The 20444-nt window shown below is 43.1% G+C and overlaps 1 protein-coding gene across 2 annotated transcripts in view; it reads right to left on the bottom strand.

Moving 5' to 3' along the window:
• LARS2 (leucyl-tRNA synthetase 2, mitochondrial) overlaps positions 1–20444 on the bottom strand; it is a 162085-nt gene that overhangs the window by 76789 nt on the left and 64852 nt on the right. For both annotated transcript variants that reach the window (XM_028844035.2, XM_015131155.3), the window contains one exon: positions 15221–15364. In XM_028844035.2, coding sequence (XP_028699868.2) covers positions 15221–15364 — 144 coding nt within the window. The remainder of the gene's footprint in view (positions 1–15220; positions 15365–20444) is intronic.

The following is a 20444-nucleotide window of genomic DNA, read 5'->3' as shown; positions in this document are numbered from 1 at the left end:
ATGGTAGCTCATTTTCAGAAGAGGTTATGTGGCCCATGCAAGCTCACAGGAATTGATGAGCCAGGACTAGAACCTAGATTTACTAACAGTGTTCTTTCTGCTACAGCACAAAGATTCTTATGTCAATGTATGATAAAAAAAACAAAACAAAACAACAGGCCAGGTGAGGTGGCTCATGCCTGTAATATCAGCACTTTGGGAGGCTGAGGCGGGCAGATCACCTGAGGTCAGAGACCAACCTGGCCAACATGGTGAAACCCCGTCTCTACTAAAAATACAAAAATTAGCCAGGTGTGGTGGTGCTTGCCTGTAGTCCCAAGTACTTGGGAGGCTGAGGCAAGAGAATTGCTTGAACCCAGGAGGCAGAGGTTGCAGTGAGCCAAGATTACACCACTGTACTCCAGCCTGGGTGACAGAGTGAGACTCTGTCTTAAAAAAAAAAAAAAAAAAAAACAAACACACACACACACACACACCCAAAGCATTTTCCATATTTGTCATCTATCTACGCAATCTATCGCTTTAAAATAATTCAATAGGCTATATACTTGTTTTATATGATCACCCATATTTCATTTTATAATAAAAATGTAAAGCAACAACAACAACAAAAACATAACTGCTAAGTTTGGTATTGTGTAGGCTGCAATCCTTAATCCCACAGTGCTCCTGATCTGAATTCAGAGAGTATGGCATAGGGAAATGTTGGCCTGTGATCTCTATGGCTCAACTGCAAACTCTGATTTTTCTTTATATTCCACACAGGCCCTGACCCAAAGCCTAGAACTGTGCCTTATCTTGGGCAAATGCTCATTAAATTACCATTTAATTCCCTGTACTCAAGGGAGAGAATTAGAGAGCAGTACTACAGAAGCAGATCCCCAGGCATCTGAGAAGGGAAGTAGTAACCTTTGCAGAATAATTCGTAAGTACCAGGCACTTTTATGTATGTTGCCTCATTTAATCTTCACATCAACAGCACAAGTCAAGTCCACATCCCAGATGAGGAAACAAGTCTCAGAACTTTCCCCTAAGTCACTCCATAAGTATGGGATGGAGCTGTGGAAGCAACACTTGAAGCAAGATGTAGCTGACTCCCAAGTCCATATTCAGTCTGATACTCTGCTATGCAATTACTACTTTATAACAACAGTACTTACATTCAGCTTTCCCATATCTGTATTTCAGACAGTTTCAGCTTATCATACTCTAACTAAAAGGCATGTATTAGAGATCCATCTGCTTCTATTATCTTATTTATATATTTATTTTCTTCCTAGAAGGAAGACTCTGGACATAGAGCCATAGGCTGACGTCATCAAAATCCCCTCTCTTTATAGATGAGGACACACAGGCCCAGAGAGCAATCTGTCCCATATCACTTAGCTAATTGGAGCCAGGCCTGAGACCACTGTACTCAGGTCTCTTGGTTTATTACTCAGCTTGAAAGGGGACAAACTTGCTACCACATCCCACTCCCTTCCCCACTGACACTTAGGAGTATAACCAGTCACAGGCTCAGCACAGTTTCAGAACACTGTGGGGTGACCCAGAGGCACAGGATCAACTGGCTTAAATGCCACACCAGATTCAGAGGCTGGAGATGCTGGTACCAATGGCAGCAATCGTTTAATCAGACCATTTTGGGAAAAGATTGTGGCTGTGCCCTTGTTCTCCCCTAATTTCTGCCCGAGCTTGGATCTCCGGCTTTCTCATTCAACTGTGAGTAAACTGATTCTCTTCTAATCAATTCCTCTTTGGCTTAAGTTAACCAGAGTAACTTTATGTTGTTTGCAACCACGTTTCCTAACTAACATCAATGGATTATAAAAATTTCAATATCCTGACACATATATATCTATATTAGCTAATATAGTAATGCCTCGAAGTCACTATAGCAAAAGTAGATCTTGAATATGTTAATTATATACTAATACAACATGTTAATAAACAATCTTCTGATAAAATTAAGTACTCTAGAATGCTTTTCAATTTTTAGACAATTTAGGGGGTCTTAAAAGTCAACAAGCATGCAAGTATATTATAAACTTTGAAAATGACCAATAGCTTTTCCTCTCCAAAGACCGATGAGGCTCCATTTAACTTCCAAGCAAACCCATATGTGGTCTAATGGGATCTGATGTCTTTCCATCATATCAAATCCACATTACATGGTCTGAAAATTGGCTCTATCTCCCTGACTGTGTCCAATTCTGATAGCACTTTACATCCATTCCTTTACCAGCATTACTGAGCCACTAGTGTATTAGCCCTCTCATTGTGCTTTTTCTTCTAGATTTAATCGTCAAGGCTGGGAGGTACCTAGCTTAAAATATTCAGATCTTGCTGAGGATGACAGATTCAAATAGGATGAAATGTGAATGCTTTCATATGCTAATTCTGGAACAATGCCTGCTTAAAACCTAACCAAATCTATGAATATTTTTAAAAACCAAAAGAAATTTTTAAAATTAACTAAATGAAATCAACATCTCGAACAACTCTGCAAGCTCTTTTAAGTCCCCACTGTATAATGAACACATGATTCCGGACTGTTTTCTGATTAACAGGGCTTCAGAAAGTACCTTGTCCAATACTGCTGATAACCTCTCCTTCACCCCTGGGCTGGCCCAGACCAGGGCTCCCCCAGAATAAGAATGATATGAGTAGTTACAGTGCTACAGCTGTTTAAAGAGCTATTTTTGTTTGTTTGGGGTTTTTGTTGAGTTTATATCCTTCCCCCCTCCTTTTTTTTTTTTTTTTAAGTGTTGTAATCACAGTGATAGTAGATGGTATTCACTTCATTTCATGTCTTTACATCTGGCAGACAGGACTGGTATGTGTACCTCTTCCCTATACCGGCCAATCTTAATTTATAGAAATCCCACTGGCTCACAGAATCCAAAAACCTGGGAAAATAGCAGGTTTTTAGATTCTCTTTAAAAGTGCTATGAAACCCTTTTCAAATCAAATCTGAGGGAACCCAATATGTGAGAGTTGAATGAAATGCCCTTTCTCTCCTCTAATTCCTCAATTCCTCGCTATCGACTCCCAAGGCTTTGAAACACTTTGGAAATCATTAACTTACTTAACACCTCTCATTTAATAAATTTTAAAAATGGGGTTGAGAGGTCATGTGATTTCCCTAAACTCAGTCGGTCAGCAGCAGATCCAAGGTAATGAATTATCCAGATCTTCTGATTATAAAGTTTCCTTGTGGTTGCTATTTGGCCTATATAGAAGTAATGTGGTTTGCAAAGGGGCCTTAAATCCGTTTGTGCTAGGATGTGTCTGAAAAGACTGCCACTGTCACTCTAGGGTACACCATCTGAACGAAGATGTTTGAAGAAATTGAAATAGAACTAGGCATTCATGAGTCAAGATGAGCCAGTGTTTAAGAACATGCACCAATAAAAGATGGGCTGAAGTAACATCCAATCAAAAAGGTTTTAGTAATACAAAATATAAAGAGGAATAAGAGAGAGAAAGATTAACACTAAAAAGCTGGGGATAAAAAGAGGATTAAACATAACATGGCTAATATGACTTTCTCTTCAAAGAAGCAGAAATAATGCTAGGAATAAATCCATACTTTCCAAGAGAGAAAGTTAAACTGAAGCATTAAGAACAAGATACGACACGACCACAAATGAGACTTCTAGAAAAAGTGGTTTGAAAACATGACACATTTTAGAAGACCCAGGTAAAAAAAAAAAGTGCAAGCAAACTGAGAAGTACAGACCCTTTAAAACAAGTGGATGTATTAGCTACTAAGGGGAGGGTGGATAATCAAAAACCTTAAGAGCTGGACACAGATTTGACAGAATGGAAGACACAAGATTGAATGACAACATCTAATTAAAATGTACACTTTTTAAAAGCTTGACACTTAGCATACTTATAAATCAGTGTGATTTGATTTGCAATTATTTTTGAATTATGATTTATAAATATTTTTCTAAAACTTATTCTTGTTGCCAAAATTTCTTTATTCTTTTTTTTTTTTTTTTTTTTTTGAGACGGAGTCTCGCTGTGTCTCCCAGGCTGGAGTGCAGTGGCGTGATCTCGGCTCACTGCAAGCTCCACCTCCCGGGTTCACGCCATTCTCCCGCCTCAGCCTCCCAAGTAGCTGAGACTACAGGCGCCCACCACCACGCCCGGCTAGTTTTTTTTTTTTGTATTTTTAGTAGAGACGGGGTTTCACCATGTTAGCCAGGATAGTCTCGATCTCCTGACCTCGTGATCCACCCGCCTCGGCCTCCCAAAGTGCTGGGATTACAGGCTTGAGCCACCGTGCCCGGCCTTCTTTATTCTTTTTTTGGGGTGGGGAAGGGGGAATCATTTCAATGCAATCACTTTAAAGGCACAATATATATTTAAGTTCTAAAAAAGGAAAATCAATTCTGAAGGCAGCAAAATGTTTAAAAATATAGCTATTTCCTCTAGAATATTCTGGAGGAATGAGCTTTCTCTCACACTCTAGTCCCCTGACTAGACTCTGGCATGACGATTTATATATTTAAAAAACCCGGCTGGGTGCGGGAGCTCATGCCTGTAATCCCAGCACTTTGGGAGGCCAAGGCAGGCGGATCACGAGGTCAGGAGTTCGAGACCAGCCTGACCAACATGGTAAAACACCGTCTCTAATAAAAATACAAAAATTAGCTGGGCATGGTGGCGGGCGCCTGTAATCCCAGCTGCTCAGGAGGCTGAGACAGAAGCATCGCTTGAACCCAGACAGCAGAGGTTGCAGTGAGCCGAGATAGCGCCACCGTACTCCAGCCTGGGCGACAGTAAGACTCTATCTCAAAAAAACAAAAAACAAAAACCAAAAAAACCCATTTGGCATGATGACTACCTTGTTTGACTTTAGAGAAGACATGACAAATACATAAATATAATAAAGCCTCCCTATGATAGCCCTGCATCAACCTCTCATTGGAATGTGATATGTATTCCAAGCAAAATCCATTTGTTGTAGCATCACAATGCAAAACATTTATTTGCAAATACCATTGTACTATCCGAGAGTCTCAATTCCAATGAAAGTGCTGTTAACCCAGCAGGGAAATAATCCATTCCGAGCAAGGCATCCTGCTAATGATATATGACTTGCCAACAAAGTGTGGTTTTGTGGGATTTCAGGGCAAGAGGAAAAGAGGTACCACGCAGCCACACATAGAAGTGCACAGCCCAGAGCTATGGGAAAGTGAGGGACAAACCAAGTGCTATAGAATAGCTTCCAATAAAAGGACTCATATACATGTAAATGGTGTCACTGGTGCTAGAAAAGAAGGATGTGCTTTCTAGGTATGCCCATCAGGGAATGCCCTGGGGACTGCATTACACAGCCCCATGTACATGCTCTGTGGAAAAGGATGCAGTAACAGGAACCAGGAAGTATGGCAGCAGCCAATTTGACTAATCTCTTCTTATCCATATATCCACTCAGGTTACACTGATCCATCTTTTCTTCCCCGCTCTGACCCACCTTTTCAGCAACAGAACAATTCTAATTCCACTAACTTTGGAGAGAAGGGAACTACAGGTTCTGAAATGTCACCACCACAGTCCTAAGAATGCAGATGATGAAGGCTAAACTCTCCTAATGACAGAGCCACCTGTCAGATGAGACTGCTTCTGATTCGCAGAGCCACGTATGCCACCTCCCTGCCCCTGTGTCTACAAGATAAGGGAGAGGCTCCCACAGGAGAGGGAGGGAGTAGTCAAACAGCTACAACTTGAAAATTGTTCTCAGTCTAATCTGTGGCATTAGACTATCCTTGCCTGAAAAGGTGGTCTCATTCCAGGAAAGAGGAGTCTTGACGGCAAGTCTGAAAGCTTTTATTGGTCTAATCATGAAAAACAAAATGGTAACAGCCATCCCAGGGGACATTCTACTCACTTGCCTTCAAGTTGGAAGCCTTGCAAATATAGACTGAATATTTGTAAGATCATAAGACCATCACTTTCTAAGACACTCAGGTCTAAAGAAGATGTGTAAATAAATTATGATATAGCCCTGATATCATGTTGTTTTCTTTTATAATTATCAAAATGATAATCTTTTTTTTTTTTTTTTTTTGAGACAGGGTCTCACTCTGTCACCCAGGCTGAAGTGGGTGATCTCGGCTCACTGCAGCCTCCACCTCCTGGGGTTCAAGAGATCCTCTCACCTCAGCCTCCTGAGTAGCTGGGACTATAGGCGCATACTATAGGTGAACACCAGCACACGCAGTTAATTTTTGTATATTTTGTAGAGATGAGGTTTCGTCAGTTGCCTAGGCTGGTCTTGAACTCCTGGTCTCAAGCAATCTACCTGCCTTGGCCTCCCAAAGGACTGTTGGGATTACAGGCATGAGCCACCTTGTCTAGCAATAACGTTTTTACGGAAATTTTGGAAGAGAAGAAGAAAATTAACAATTACCCACAATTGGTCAAAATACCCAGGGAGATGACTATTAATATTTTGTTCTATATCCTTCCATCCTACTTATATCGTACCTTCTATTCATTCTAAGATATACATTTTCCCAAAAACTCTGACATTGGGACATGTCTTACAATCAATGGTATCTTACAATATATTGATAGCATTTTTCTTTCTTAATGGAGCATTCAATTTAAAACTAATCATGTCAGGATTGATAAAATCTAGTACGTTTGTATATATGCTTTTATATAGTTAAAAGCATCTTGTTAATATACTCTTTTAAAACTACAGATGCATTTTACCTGAGTTTTCAACTTATCACAGTTCTACTAAGTCTCTATTTTGAGCAAATCTGACACTTAGAGCTAGCCATCCGGGAACAGTAAGCAAATATACAGAGAAGTGGAAAGGTGCTGTGGAAAAGCGTCTCTCTGCATAAGAGAATGGTTATTTTGAAAAACACAGTATTGACCTGTATGTATGTGTTAATGACTATTTGCTTCCTTCATAGCAGCAGCTGGATCGGTCTTTACTGGTCTCTGTGCAGCTGGGCTCAGAAGAACCCAGGGTAAGGACAGAGCATTGGAGTAAATAATGACAAAAGCAAGACGGAGAGGACAATGAGTCAATTCCATCAAGAACAAACCAGAAAACCTCTAATCACCACACTTTCCATTACCTGGCCGTTTGTGCCCTCTCTGTACTTATTGCATTTCCTATTGCAAATGCCCTGCCTTCCTGCAACACACGTTAACTGGCTATTGTCTGCACATGATTCTCAGAAATACTCGGTTGCTTGGGAATTGTCCCCAAGAGCAGGGGTAAAGAATGCAGGGGAAACCCTGTCTCTACTAAAAATACAAAAATTAGCCGGGCATGGTGGCAGCTGCCTGTAATCCCAGCTACTCAGGAGGCTGAAGAAGGAGAATCACTTGAATCTGGGAGGGGGAGGTTGCAGTAAGCCAAGACTGTACCGCTGTACTCCAGCCTGGGGGACAGAGTGAGATTCGGTCTCGAATAATAATAATAAAAAAGAATGCAGGACTGGGACTGAGGAGACCCAAGTTGGGTTCTGGCCCTTCCCTGGTCTTGGTACCTCGATTATAAAACAAGATGTGGGCTGGGTCAGCAATTTTCAAGAATGGGACACACATTTCAGGATGGCAATCAGCCCCCTGGGAAGGAGTGAGGAGGACATGATGTGGGCCGCTCAAAATAAAGCAACACCTTATTCATTTATTTTAATTTGTTTTCAGACATCATATTGATTTTGCAATTTCAAGCAGCAGTAAAAGCAGGCATGAGGGGTTTTTTGTTTATTTGCTTTTACATTTTTCAGATCAGGGCAGGGATTTAAAAGTGACCCTGAATGAAATGCTCTCTCAAGTTTCTTCTAGCTTTGAAGTTCAAATAACTCTCTAAGCTAAAGAGGTTCATTGGTGACACTCACCAGGCCTCTGCAGCGATCCCTGAGACCCCTCAACACGAGGCTAAATACATCTCTTCCCATGGAGTCCAGGCTGACACCTCAAGAAGACCTGTACACCCAAAAAACAGGAGCTCAAAAAGGCTACTCAGGGTTCAAAACGAACACACAATGCTTTTCTATCTTTATTGTTTCCTGAGCAAATTTACAATATATTTCATTGTCCATATACCATAAGAAGTATACTATTAAATTATTTCTTCCATTTTTCCTTTGCAGTCATTCCATCTTAGAAACAAAACATGAAAACCTTTCTCTTTGCAGAGCAGGTTGCTGACCCAGACACCGCGCTTCCTGCAGAAGTTTTCTTTTATTCTCATACACTCCGGAGTACGTGTGCCAAGCATAGCTGTCTTTATTTCACTGACAGGGAGGGACAGTGGAGTGTGGGCAAGAAGTCAGGGCTAAGGGAAATGAGATGATGGTAGAGAATTGACCTAATAAGAGACTAAAACAGATGTGACTAGGCACTCGGTGGGGACACTTGGGAGGTCAGCAGGAAGGCCCTGCATTCAAGGAGGGAAACCTGACGGCCTGTACTGTCTCTGTACCATTTAGAAACACCATTGGTTTCAGAATCCCAGAGCGAGGGCCCAGTCCTGTACCAACCCCTGGCGGACCTTTCCTGGAGGAAGTTCCCTCTCCGGCCTGCTGAGAGCCAGCTACTTGCCTCCTCCCAGCATCTCACCTAGGCCCCAAGCTGTTATTAAAGATTTTACTCCCTCTATTCAGGCAGCTTTTCACTTGCCTGGGAAGTGCCAGGGAAAAGCCAACCTCAAGTTGTCTACTTTTCTGTGGCCTTTGTGTCATTCCCACCCCTGCCCAGTCCCATCCCTAGAAGGACTTCTGAGGGGCTGGCTCTCCCAGTAACAACTTCCACCTGGTCCCTGTGGCACTGGCCACTCTGGCCAGCAATCATGCTGAGAAGGGCTGAGAGCAAAGGATGGAGGATAGAAGAGAGTTCAACTTAGAATAGCTTAGGAGAGAAAAGATGCTGGAGAGGCAGGGAAAACAGAAAACAGAAGCAGGAGATATTATGTAAGAAGGAGCAGAATTTAACAATTAATTAGCTTTGTGAGACAGGGAGTCAAAACCAGATCCCTGGGACTGGGAGCAGAATCTACCGTAGCCAAGAGAAGAGACAGCCATGGCGTGAGGGAGAATCCTGACAGGGAGGCTGGGGGCTCTGAGGGTGTGGCTGAGCACTGGTCTGAGAACAGGGGTCAAGAGCCGGCATGGGCTCTGGCCTCCTACCCCACAGTATCTGATCTTTTTTAAAGTGAGGAGGGATAAGACCACCCTCAGCCCTGTCTGACCACAGAGGGGCATGGTGGGGATAAATGCAGTAAGAGCTTCGAAGCCATAGAGCTTTTAAGAGAAAGCCCGTGTCGTGGATAAACCCAAGCATCATCATCATCACCAAATCCCAGCCCTGGCCTGGTCCTCAGAGCCCTGCAGAGAAGCTGACAGTTTGCTAAACATTTCTCACTTGCTCCTCTCAGTTCTGTCATTTTGCCTCTTCTACCAACATCTAATTTGTGCCCCCCACCCCCATCCCACCCCCTTAGAAGGCACAGTATGCACACACAGGAGAAGGAAGTACTTTGAAGCACAAACAGGAGGAGACGCTTTCTTGAGGTCAGAGGGCAGAGTAGGGTCAAGTTACCAAACTTCGCTAACAATTCCTTTGCAAAGCTTCCAGAGCAACACAGGGGTGACAGGGGTGAAGGGGATTAAGGGGGCGATGTGACTGGAGAGGCACTTCCTGGTGCTACCTGTGACCCAGCCTCTGTTCTGGGGCTGAGACAGGATCTGAAGTTAGGAGCAGAAAGCCAGGCAAGAGGCCCAATTTCCAGAGGGCAGCCAAATGCTTCCACAAGCATCCCAGTGCCTTAGAGTTGGAACAAAGGTCCCCTAACAGTCTTTATTCCACAGTTCAGGTGACTCTTGGAGGCTGGACCCTGCCTCACTGCTTCTGTGAGGCTGTCTCTTCGCTCTAACGTCCTCCGCCACCTCCCCGAAGAACTCCTGGCACAAACTTCCCTTCTCTCCCCTTACCTCCTCTCTCCTCCAGCCCCGTGTTTGCATGCTCTGCAGGGTAAAACAAGACCAGTGTGTTCTGGTAAAGGTACTTCTGCTTTACTCACAAGTTCACAGGTAAAATCAGGAGGACAGGAACAAAGAGGGCAGGGAAATGGGCGCTTATTGCCTCCAGTGCCCACTGATTTCATAATGGCTCACTGTTGCCCATCTGCTTCTCACCAGCAGAAATTCATCCCAGTTAGAAATACTCGATGAAGAAGAAGGTTTCCTGCACATCTACAGGGCAATAAGATGCTCCCTTGCAGACCTTCTGTGCTTCCCATCTTTCACCACTTCCTCAGTGATGCCTCCTTGGACTGCTGGGTAGATCTGGGGCTCCTCCTTCTCCTGCACTCTCCTGCAGGGGATGTGACGGCTCATGTCCACCACTGTCTGTGGCACTAGAGTCTAAGCTCCTTAAGAGCAGAGACCTCAGCTGCTCTGTCTGTATTCTTAGCACCCCGCCTAGGGTCTGGCCAGGCACTCAATAACATCTCAGGAAAAAAAATGAATGAATTCAGACCACGGAGAAGGAGGAGAGACTGCTGGTTTAACAGCTCAGCCGCTCAGATTTGAATCCCCATGCTGTTACTTATTACTAGTATAAGCCTCAGTCTGCTCATCAGTAAAATGAAGATAAGAGGAGTACCTACCCTCAAAAGATTAAAGTGAGGGTTCAGTAAGATGGTACAAAGAAAGGCCTGAGCCCTGATCTGAGATAATCAGGTAGGAAATGAGAGGCAAATGCAGACTTTGTTCGTATTACAGCAGTTGCCATATAACTCCTGAAAACCGGGAAAACATAACCACCAATTTGGTGTGGGGGTTGACTAAGCACCATGAGGGCATGGTTATGTCCATTTAACACCAACGAGGGGCGCATGCATGATGCCCAGGGGCTGAGAGCCTGCACTGCAGCCAAGAGGGGCCAGCAGAGTCAGCAGGAGATATCAAAATCACAACTCTAATAGAGAAGTTCAAATGTGAGACCTTCTCTCTATTTGCCTCTCCTTCCAATTGTCACTCTGCGGTCAGGAACTGAGGCATTCCATCAGACTGAATCCCTTTTGCTTGCTGTATATAAGGCTCCAATCCATCCTCCTCCCCTTGCTCTCACCTCAGCAGTGCTGCCCACAAGACACCGCCCACACAGCTCTGCCAAGACTAATTCATGTTCTTCAGATACTCCTACTGCAAGTTTTCTTTTTCACAGAATGAGTGGCTGAAATCACTTTTAATGTTTCACAAAGCAAACAATCCTAGGAAGACTGGGTGGGGGGTAAGAGGAGAAAAATCAAATATAACACAGAACAGCCTGAATAAAGCATCTTTATATTACTGGGTTCTCTGTAATTTTCACATCAGGCATTGTCTTTAAAATTAGGAAGTTAAGTGAATGAAAGGAGGGCTCCTTCACAGCCATGCTCCCAAGAAGACCACAGCCATACATCACAGAGGCAGCCCGCAGAGCTGCAAAACGAGATGCAAATACAAAGCTCTAAAGATAACTGTGCGGGCATAGCTCACTGCCTATCCCAGCACTCACTGCCCATCCTCTTCCCCCCTCCAGCTCAACTACAGAAGCTAAAAAGCCCAAGCCTGCTTTCCTAGTCTCCCTTGAGGCTGGGGGTGGCCAAAACACACCTGGGGCTAACAGGACATCAGTGGAATTCTACTGGGGATTTTTGAGAAAGTTTTTGTTTTCCAAATAAAAGGAACAGTTTTTGGCACTGCTCTTTCTGCTTCTTTTCTTTCTTTTTCTTTTTTTTTGTAGAAATGGGGGTCTCGATATTGCCTAAGCTGGTCTTGAACTCCTAGGCTCAAGTGATCCTCCCACTTCAGCCTCCCAAAGTGCTGAGATTACAGGCATGAGCCACTGTGCCCAGCCCTTTTCTTTCTGTCTTAAATGGAGACGCAATGTCTGGAGCTGCAGCAACCATCTCTCCATAAGGTGACAGGAAGACAGGGCCAAGAGAACTACTGAGATGACAACTCAGAATCCTATCCCAGTTCAGTCTTGGCAGACTGTTACGTGGGTACAGTAATTTCCCATTTGTTTAAGCCACTGTATCTCAGGTTTCCAGTTGCTTGCAGCTGAAAGCATTACTAACTGATTCAACATCTCATCCTTATCTATACAGGAGGACTTCTTCACTAACTCAAGACGATTTTTATCATACCAGGTTTTAAAACAGATGTCCTACCTCACTCAATCTTTGAAGTTTTGGACCTAATTTCCCAAATAATTTTCCAAATAATCCAAATAATAATTTCCCTATTATTTCCTATATCTACTCAAATATCTCCTGGCCATTTCAAACTTAAAAGGGTCAGGACTATGTCTCTTCCGGGACTCCCTATCCCAGTAAGCAGCTTAACCATTCATGTGCTATTCAAGCCAGGGTTTCCTCAATGTTACCATCTCCTACATACTGTCTTCCAATATATTACCAAGCTCTATGGATTTTGCCACCTGAGTATTTTTCTACCTACTTACTTATCTCTACTATTCTCACCCATGTCTAAATTTTGCCTGCCTAGACCACTGCAATAGCCTTCTAACTGGTCTCTCTGCACCCACACTTGCCCTTCCTTCCACAGTGATCTTATAAAAACATAAATCTGACCATGCCATTCCCTTCCTTAGAATCCTTTAGTGGTTTCCTATGGTCCCCATGGTTAAAGTGCAAATTCCTCAAGACCTAAAGACCTTGCCTGATCTAGCCCCTAAACATCTCTCCAGCCCTATCTTGAGCCTTTCTGAGGGGGGAGCTTCCCTGAAGTTTTATGTCTTCATAACCCTTACTTATCCCTCTGTAGCCCAAAGAGTGGATTTTTCATTTCAGATATTAAACTTTCATATTCTAGATTTCCAACTGGTTCATTTTTTTTTTTTTTTAAGTTTCTACTGTCACCTGAGATTCCCCATCTGTTCATTCATTATGACCATGTTTTCCTTTAAGTCCCAGACAATTTATATGATAAATGTCTTTGGTTTTATTTACTAATTCCAACATCTGGGTCATCTCAGGGTCTATTTCTATTGGAATGCCTTTTCCCCCCCTTGATTTTAGGCCATAATTTCCCGCTTCTTTACAAGTCTAGTAACTTTAATTGTATGTTGTACATTGCAGATACAACCTTGGGAGTCTGGATTACACTGTCTCCCTTTAAAGATGTGGAGTTTTGTTCTGGAAGTTCCTTTTGAAACACTCAGGCTTATTTTATTTTTTATTAAAATGAGTCTATTTTGATTTTGTCATAAGTCTTAGGGTGTCATCCCTACTCTAATGCATGGCCTTTTTCGGGGGTCTCTACTATATACCCTTAGCTGTACACAGTATATATACTATATACTCATAATGCCAATGTTTTCCAGTACTGCACAGCCCCCTCATGTCTGTGTCTCTGTTCTGTTCTCAGCCCCATAGCATTGATCTCTGTTAGGCTTCATGGAGTCTTGCTCTCCCTCTTCTCCAGATTTTCAGAGCAAACCAAGTGCTGACCTCAAAGACAGTTTTTTCAATACATCTGCACAGGAGTTCAGCAAAAAACAGGCGAGTCACCATGGTAACTAACCATTTCCACTGAACAGTTGAAAATTCACAGCTGACAATTTAAAGAATAATGCTCCTCAGTTAGGTTATTACATTTCCAACTAGAGGCAGAGGTCAAAACAAAAGAGCTAATTAGGTGGCCTCTCCAACAATGCCTATAACAGAATCATCTGACAGGTCCAAGAGGTAACCAAGCATCCCTCCCAGTAATGTAGTGGACCCCAACTGTCAGCAGATGGGGGTTCCCACTGCTTGGGGTGATAGAGAATGCAACATCCTCAGCTTTGTTCTTCACATTCAGTCTCCAATATTGCTGTGCTTAAAAGGAACAAGGTACCATGTTAGCAAGTTCTAATGAGCACTTCTCCAAATCCATATGCTATTCTCTGCTGCATTCAGAATAAATGAAAATGGAAAAACAGCCTCATTTAAGACATGTCTTTTGCATGAGGAAACTAGAAGTCATATTTCTGTATGGCACTGGTATTTTGAGTTGGTGTCCTACAATTCTAATTCACAGAGTTTTGTAGTGACCACGGGTTATTGAGAACCTTGTGCTTTCTTTGTATATAAGAACGACAGTATTGGATCTAACCCAGAGGCCATTTCAGTCAATACCCATAAAGCAACTCACAGTCCACCATGAAAGGTGACAACTATCCTTCTTATGGTGACTACCACAGGGGAAGAACAACATGACATACCACAAGTAGTCCTTCATGATGCCCTTACCTTTTCAGACCCTACTTACATCCGGTCTCATGCATGCATAAGAATACAAAGGTCACCAAATTGCCATGTGAATGTCCCTAATTTCCTTTAATCATTTCTCTCTGGAGTTTCAGGGAGTGACCCCTCAACTCCAGCACCTTGAAACATGGTAAGCTCAAAGAGCACATTGCACAGAGTGGTCCCAACACGTACAGAACCGACTTTTTGCCCAGGCTCTTGGTGATTTAATAAGCAAGTCCCTACTTTCAATGCTTGGTTTTGACTTGAATCTCTGAACATGGAAAGAGCTAGAAGGCACCTTAAAGACTGCTTGGTCCAACCTGCTCATTGTATTGATGAGAAAACTAAGGCCCAGGAACCAGTTTATCAAGCTTTAGCACCTGCCTTAGTTTATTTTCACTTGGCCTTCCCTGATGGAGGCCAGCCATCTCTTCACTTCTTTTAGATAATCTCTTCTGGACCTCCATTGAAAAATTTAAGAATGTGAAGTCTAGAGTTGGGTGGGAAAGACATGCACCAAAGTTAATAAACCAAAGGTCCATTTACTTATCTGAGATTCCATTCTATCTTTCTGGAGGTCTCATCAGAAATACACAGTTGAAGACACTTTTTTCTCTTTTTTTAGGGGCCACCTCTCTTTTTTGAAGCTTTATCACTGATACAATTATGGATGATTTTTGACCTCTGTGGCAGTGAGTTGAAAGGTCAGCAAACAATGGCCTACAATGAACTTGACTTACAATTGAAGATACCAGCCCATCACCAGCAAAGTGAGTGATGAGGCTCAGTTGCTTCCTGTCTGTACACCCATGGCTCTGAGCCCCTCCTAGAGCTCACCCCCCACAGTGAGGCTCTCTCCTACCCAGAAGCCTTTGGTGTTGCCTGCCAGCATGTAAGGCATTAGTGGGGAGCCTCCAGGCTGACACTCACCTTTGCATAAGCAGTTGTCTTAATAAACCACTGTCTGAGGTACTTCTGTTCCACCTTTGCTCCAGAACGCCATGAACAGCCATGTTCGTCCACCTGCTCATTGGCGAGCACTGTTTGATCCACTGGGTCCCAGTTAACCAGGGCCTGTATAATTCATGAAACAAAATGGCACAATCTGGTGAGTACTTTTTTTTTTTGGATACAGAGTGTCATACTGTCACCTGGGCTAGAGTGCAGTGATGATCTCAGCTCACTGCAACCTCTGCCTCCTAGGTTCAAGTGATTCTCCTGCCTCAGCCTCCCGAGTAGCTGGGATTACAGGTGCCTACCATCACACCTGGCTAATTTTTGTATTTTTAGTAGAGATGGGGTTTCACTATGTTGGCCAGGCTGGTCTCAAACGCCTGATCCACCTGTCTTGGCCTCCCAAAGTGCTGAGATTACAGGCGTGAGCCACCGCGTAGGTGAGTACTCATTTAATGAGACCATCCTGAGGTTTCTTACATGGGAGAAGGCCTGCAAACGCAATGGCTCTGCTCCGTGGAGTACTGCTTGGTAAAGAAACCACGTGCAAGTTGTACAAAGAACACACTGATTTCCTCTGTGCTTCCATCTTATTAGAACAGGCTTGGGAAAGAAGACTTTAAGGATGCGTCTAACTCAACTTTGGTATTTTAATATGAAAGGATGAACTTTCAGGATGGAAAATCTTAGCAAGCAGAATAAAAGAAGAAAAAATGGTACCTATTTAAAATTTAAGGCCGGGCGCAGTGGCTCAAGCCTGTAATCCCAGCACTTTGGGAGGCCGAGACAGGCGGATCACGAGGTCAGGAGATCGAGACCATCCTGGCTAACACAGTGAAACCCCGTCTCTACTAAAAAATACAAAAAACTAGCCGGGCGAGGTGGTGGGCGCCTGTAGTCCCAGCTACTCGGGAGGCTGAGACAGAAGAATGGCGTAAACCTGGGAGGCGGAGCTTGCAGTGAGCTGAGATCCAGCCACTGCACTCCAGCCTGGGCGACAGAGCGAGATTCTGTCTCAAAAAATAAAAAAAATAAATAAATAAATAAATAAATAAAATTTAAACAGAATAGGATTATTTTAGGGAAATAAATCTTCAGTGTACAACTTGATAAATTTTTACAGTTATATACTCATGTAACCATCACTCATTTCAAGATAAAGTACATTTCCAGCACCCTAGAAAACTCTGTTGTGCCTTCTACCAATCAATACCTGCCCCCACAATGGTAGCTCTTCTGAGCTCTGTCTCCATGGATTCATTCAGCTGATAGAACACATAAAACATGTAGTCTTAACTATTATGAAGATTCATTCTCTCCATAGAGTTCTAGTTAGTGTTTATCTTCATTTAAAATAAGTACCTCTGTCATCTACATTCACACCTTTATGACATTCAGGTACCACTTGGTACAAAGAAGGGAATGAGTACAGACAGATGTGTTGGGGACTTAAAAAATCCTGACTTCATATACATTTTTTTTGTAATTTTTTTTTCTTTGCTCTTATTGCCCAGGTTGGAGTGCAATGGTTGCGATCTTGGCTCACTGTAACCTCCACCTCCTGGGTTCAAGCGATTTTCCTGCCTCAGCCTCTCGAGTAGCTGGGATTACAGGCATGTGCCGCCAAGTCCAGCTAATTTTGTATTTTTAGGAGAGATGGGATTTCACCGTGTTGGTCAGGCTGGTCTCGAACTCCTGACCTTAGGTGATCCACCCACCTTGGCCTCCCAAACTGTTGGGATTACAGGCATGAGCCACCATGCCTGGCTGTAAAAATTTTAATAAGCAATTCTAATAAGAGATTGTGTTCACTATTACCCATTTGCCCCTCCAGACGCTCTTCCTGCTCTGTTCTGTGGCCCAAGAAGTTGACCTCTGCGACCTGCATTCCCTTGGACTCTTGCCTTCCGGCTGGGTTCGATCAACGACAGGCACACTGGCTGCTTCCTGGCCACGCGCTGGCAGCGGTCACGTGCCTCTACTGAAGGTCATCACCTCTGTTGGGCAGGTCTCCCCTGCTGCTACAGCTACTGCTCTCCCATGTTCCACGAACTGCTCCCTAACGTTGTTGCCCCTGCAGCCTAGAGGTGGCAAAGGCATCCTTCTGCTGCCAGGGTCAAATGCATCACCATCTCTTCTGAGTTTCTCTGAACTCCACACAAATAGTCCTTTATCAAATTTTCTTCAATGACTCCTTTCAGGTGTGCTCTCTCTTTCTTGCTGGGACCCTGACTGATCCAGAGATATGTCTAAAAGTTACATAAAAAGTAGGGGTGAGGGGAGGCTAACCCATCTGTGGGTTGTAATTTGTGGGCTGTAATTTTACAACTAGAAGCAGTACCCCCATTGAAAAATTTAACTATGTGAAGTCCAGAGTTGGGTGGGAAAGACATGCATTTGTTTCCCTTCTAAGATAGGGTTCCCAAAAGCCTTAACTTAGTAAGTGCATAGAGACAAAATATGGGACACAAGTCCCTTAGACCTAAAAACTTTAATAAACCAAAGGTCCATTTCCTTATCCATTATTCCTGCCTGTGTTAGGGGGTTGGAGAGAAGGGCACCACTTAATTATTTCTTCTTTTTCTTGAGACAGGGTTTCACTCTGTCACCCAGGCAGAAGTACAGTGGCACAATCTCGGCTCACTGCAACCTCCACCTCCTGGGTTCAAGCGATTCTCCTGCCTCAGCCTTCCAAGTAGCGGGGACTCTAGGTGCCCACCACCACCCCCGGCTAATTTTTGTATTTTTAGTAAAGACAAGGTTTCACCTTGTTGGCCAGGCTGGTCTCGAACTCCTGACCTCAGGTGATCTGCCTGCCTTGGTCTCCCAAAGTGCTGGGATTACAGGCATGAGTCACCATACCCAGCCTTAATTATTTCTTTTTAAAAAATTATTAATTGAAAAATCATAATTGTATTTATGGAATACAGTGTGATATTTTGATATATGTACACAATGTAGAATAATTAAGCTAATAAAACATTTTTTGTGGTGATAAATTTACTCTTTCAGTTATCTTGAAATATACAAAACATTATGACTGACTAGAGTCACCCTCCTGTGCAGATCTCAAAACGTGACCGACTAGAGTCACCCTCCTGTGCAGATCTCAAAACATATTCCTGTGTCTAGTGGAAACTTTGTACTCTTGACAGGACTTCCCATTCCCTTGCTCCACCCCTACCCCTCCAGCCTCTGGTAACTATCATTCTACTCTCTACTTCTATGAATTCACCGTTTTTTAGGATTCCACATATAAGTGAGATCACATGGTATTTGCCTTTCTGTGCCTGGATTATTTCACTTAGCATAATGTCTTCTAGATTCATCCCTGTCATTCCCAAATGACAGAATTTTATTGTTTTTGAAGCTGAATACTATTCCATTGTGTATATACTCCACATTTTCCTAATTCATTCATCCGTTGATGGACACTTAGGTTGATTCCACATCTTGGCTACTGTGAATAGTACTGCAGTTAACATGGGTGTACAGATATCCCTCCGACACACTGATTTCAATTCCTTTGGATATACTCCCAGAGGTGGGATTGCTGGATCATATCGTAGTTCTATTTTTCATTTTCTGAGGAACCTCCATACTGTTTTCCATAATGGCTATAGCAATTTACATTTCTACCCACAGTGTACACAGGTTCTGGAAGGGTTCCACTTAAAAAACAGGTAGAAAGGACCAAGTACTGCTTAGGAATGTAGACAGTTCATTCAAGAGGCATCTCCCCACTCCAGACAACCCACGCACAACTAAAACTGTATGAAATATATTAAAAAAAAGGGGAAAAAGAGCACCCCATATCCCTCCACCTCTGTCTCTTGTCCCTGGCAAACCTCAGAGGATTTGGAAGAAGTGAACACTTGGTACTGCAGATTGCAAGAACAAATAGGACTGTATTTTCTTATCGACATTTCCCACATGGCCTGGCATCTCTCAGGTTCTAGGTCACAAAATACAATGAGGAAGGTGTGTTCCTAAGAGGTTTGCACATCATAATAAAACCCAGGCATCGAATGAAAGACAAAACAAAACAAAAACAAAAAAAGCAAAACACAAAGGCAATTTCTCCCTCTAGTGAAAGACTTGGGGGAAAGGGGAAAAACACCAAAAGAAACAGTGTCTCAAAAGATGCATCAGCTGTGAGAATCCACAGGATTTCTTTCTAGAACTCTAATCCACCTCAGCCACAGAGTTGCAGATTCAGGCTCAGACTTTCCAAGAGCGGTTAAATTAGGAGTCATCAAAATCCAGGGCCCTGAGGCTCAGGGAGCACAGCACCTGTAACTCCTTCAAGCCCTGGAGTTGCTTCCTAAATCCCTTTGCTCAGGTCTCCTCTCTTGGACAACTGTCTCTGTCAATAGCTTCCCTCATCCAGCAATCCTGGATTTCCACATTTTGAACATTTACTTGGATGAACATGCTGATTTTTAAGCAAGCACAGCCTTATGAATAGGATATAATTTCTGGGCAACTTCACTGACTCTATTCATTTCCCTGGTTGGCATTTATGTTATCTATCACCTACTGAAGCCAATTCCATGTTCCTTTGTAGTTAACTAGCCTTATTTGTAAAATAAAGTCAAGCCTGTATTGAAATGAACCTTAAATTAACACTGAAATCATTAAAACACTTGCAAACACACTGAGCTCTGGGTAGATTTTACCCACTGCTTCCCTCGCAATAGTTATCTGGGAATATCACAGAATTGGACATTCCAAAGAAGGTAATTTCCCTGCTTATTAAAGGGTTAAACATTAGGACTAATATTTTTTGCTTGAGTGATTTGTGGGAAGCTTTTAGGAAGCAATTTAGAAATGCACCTCATAACACAATTACAAACACAAAGGAGCCATGTTCATAAAGGGTCAAATCTGCACAGTGATTAGTCAGAGCAGGGATTTTTGTCTCTTCTCTCTACTCTTCTTTGCCATTACACTCTTGGAGTTGTAGGTGACTTTGGGCTCCCTTGGGGATTATGTGGGCAGTATTCTCCTAATTTTGTGTTTATCAGCTTTCCTATCTGTGACACAGCAGCTGTGGGGCTTGCTGCCCCAGCCAGCCCTACTGTTTCAAACCCTCACGCCTCTTATCTCATTTTTACCATTTCTCCTCTTCCCTCAGATCCTCCTTGCCTTGCCTCCCTGCCTCGCCCTTCACACAGGTGCCTGTCCCTTCTAGATCACA

This window comes from Macaca mulatta, chromosome 2 (genome assembly GCF_049350105.2).
Source record: "Macaca mulatta isolate MMU2019108-1 chromosome 2, T2T-MMU8v2.0, whole genome shotgun sequence".
Classification (NCBI taxonomy): domain Eukaryota; kingdom Metazoa; phylum Chordata; class Mammalia; order Primates; family Cercopithecidae; genus Macaca; species Macaca mulatta.
This window is presented reverse-complemented; position numbering and strand designations above follow the sequence as displayed.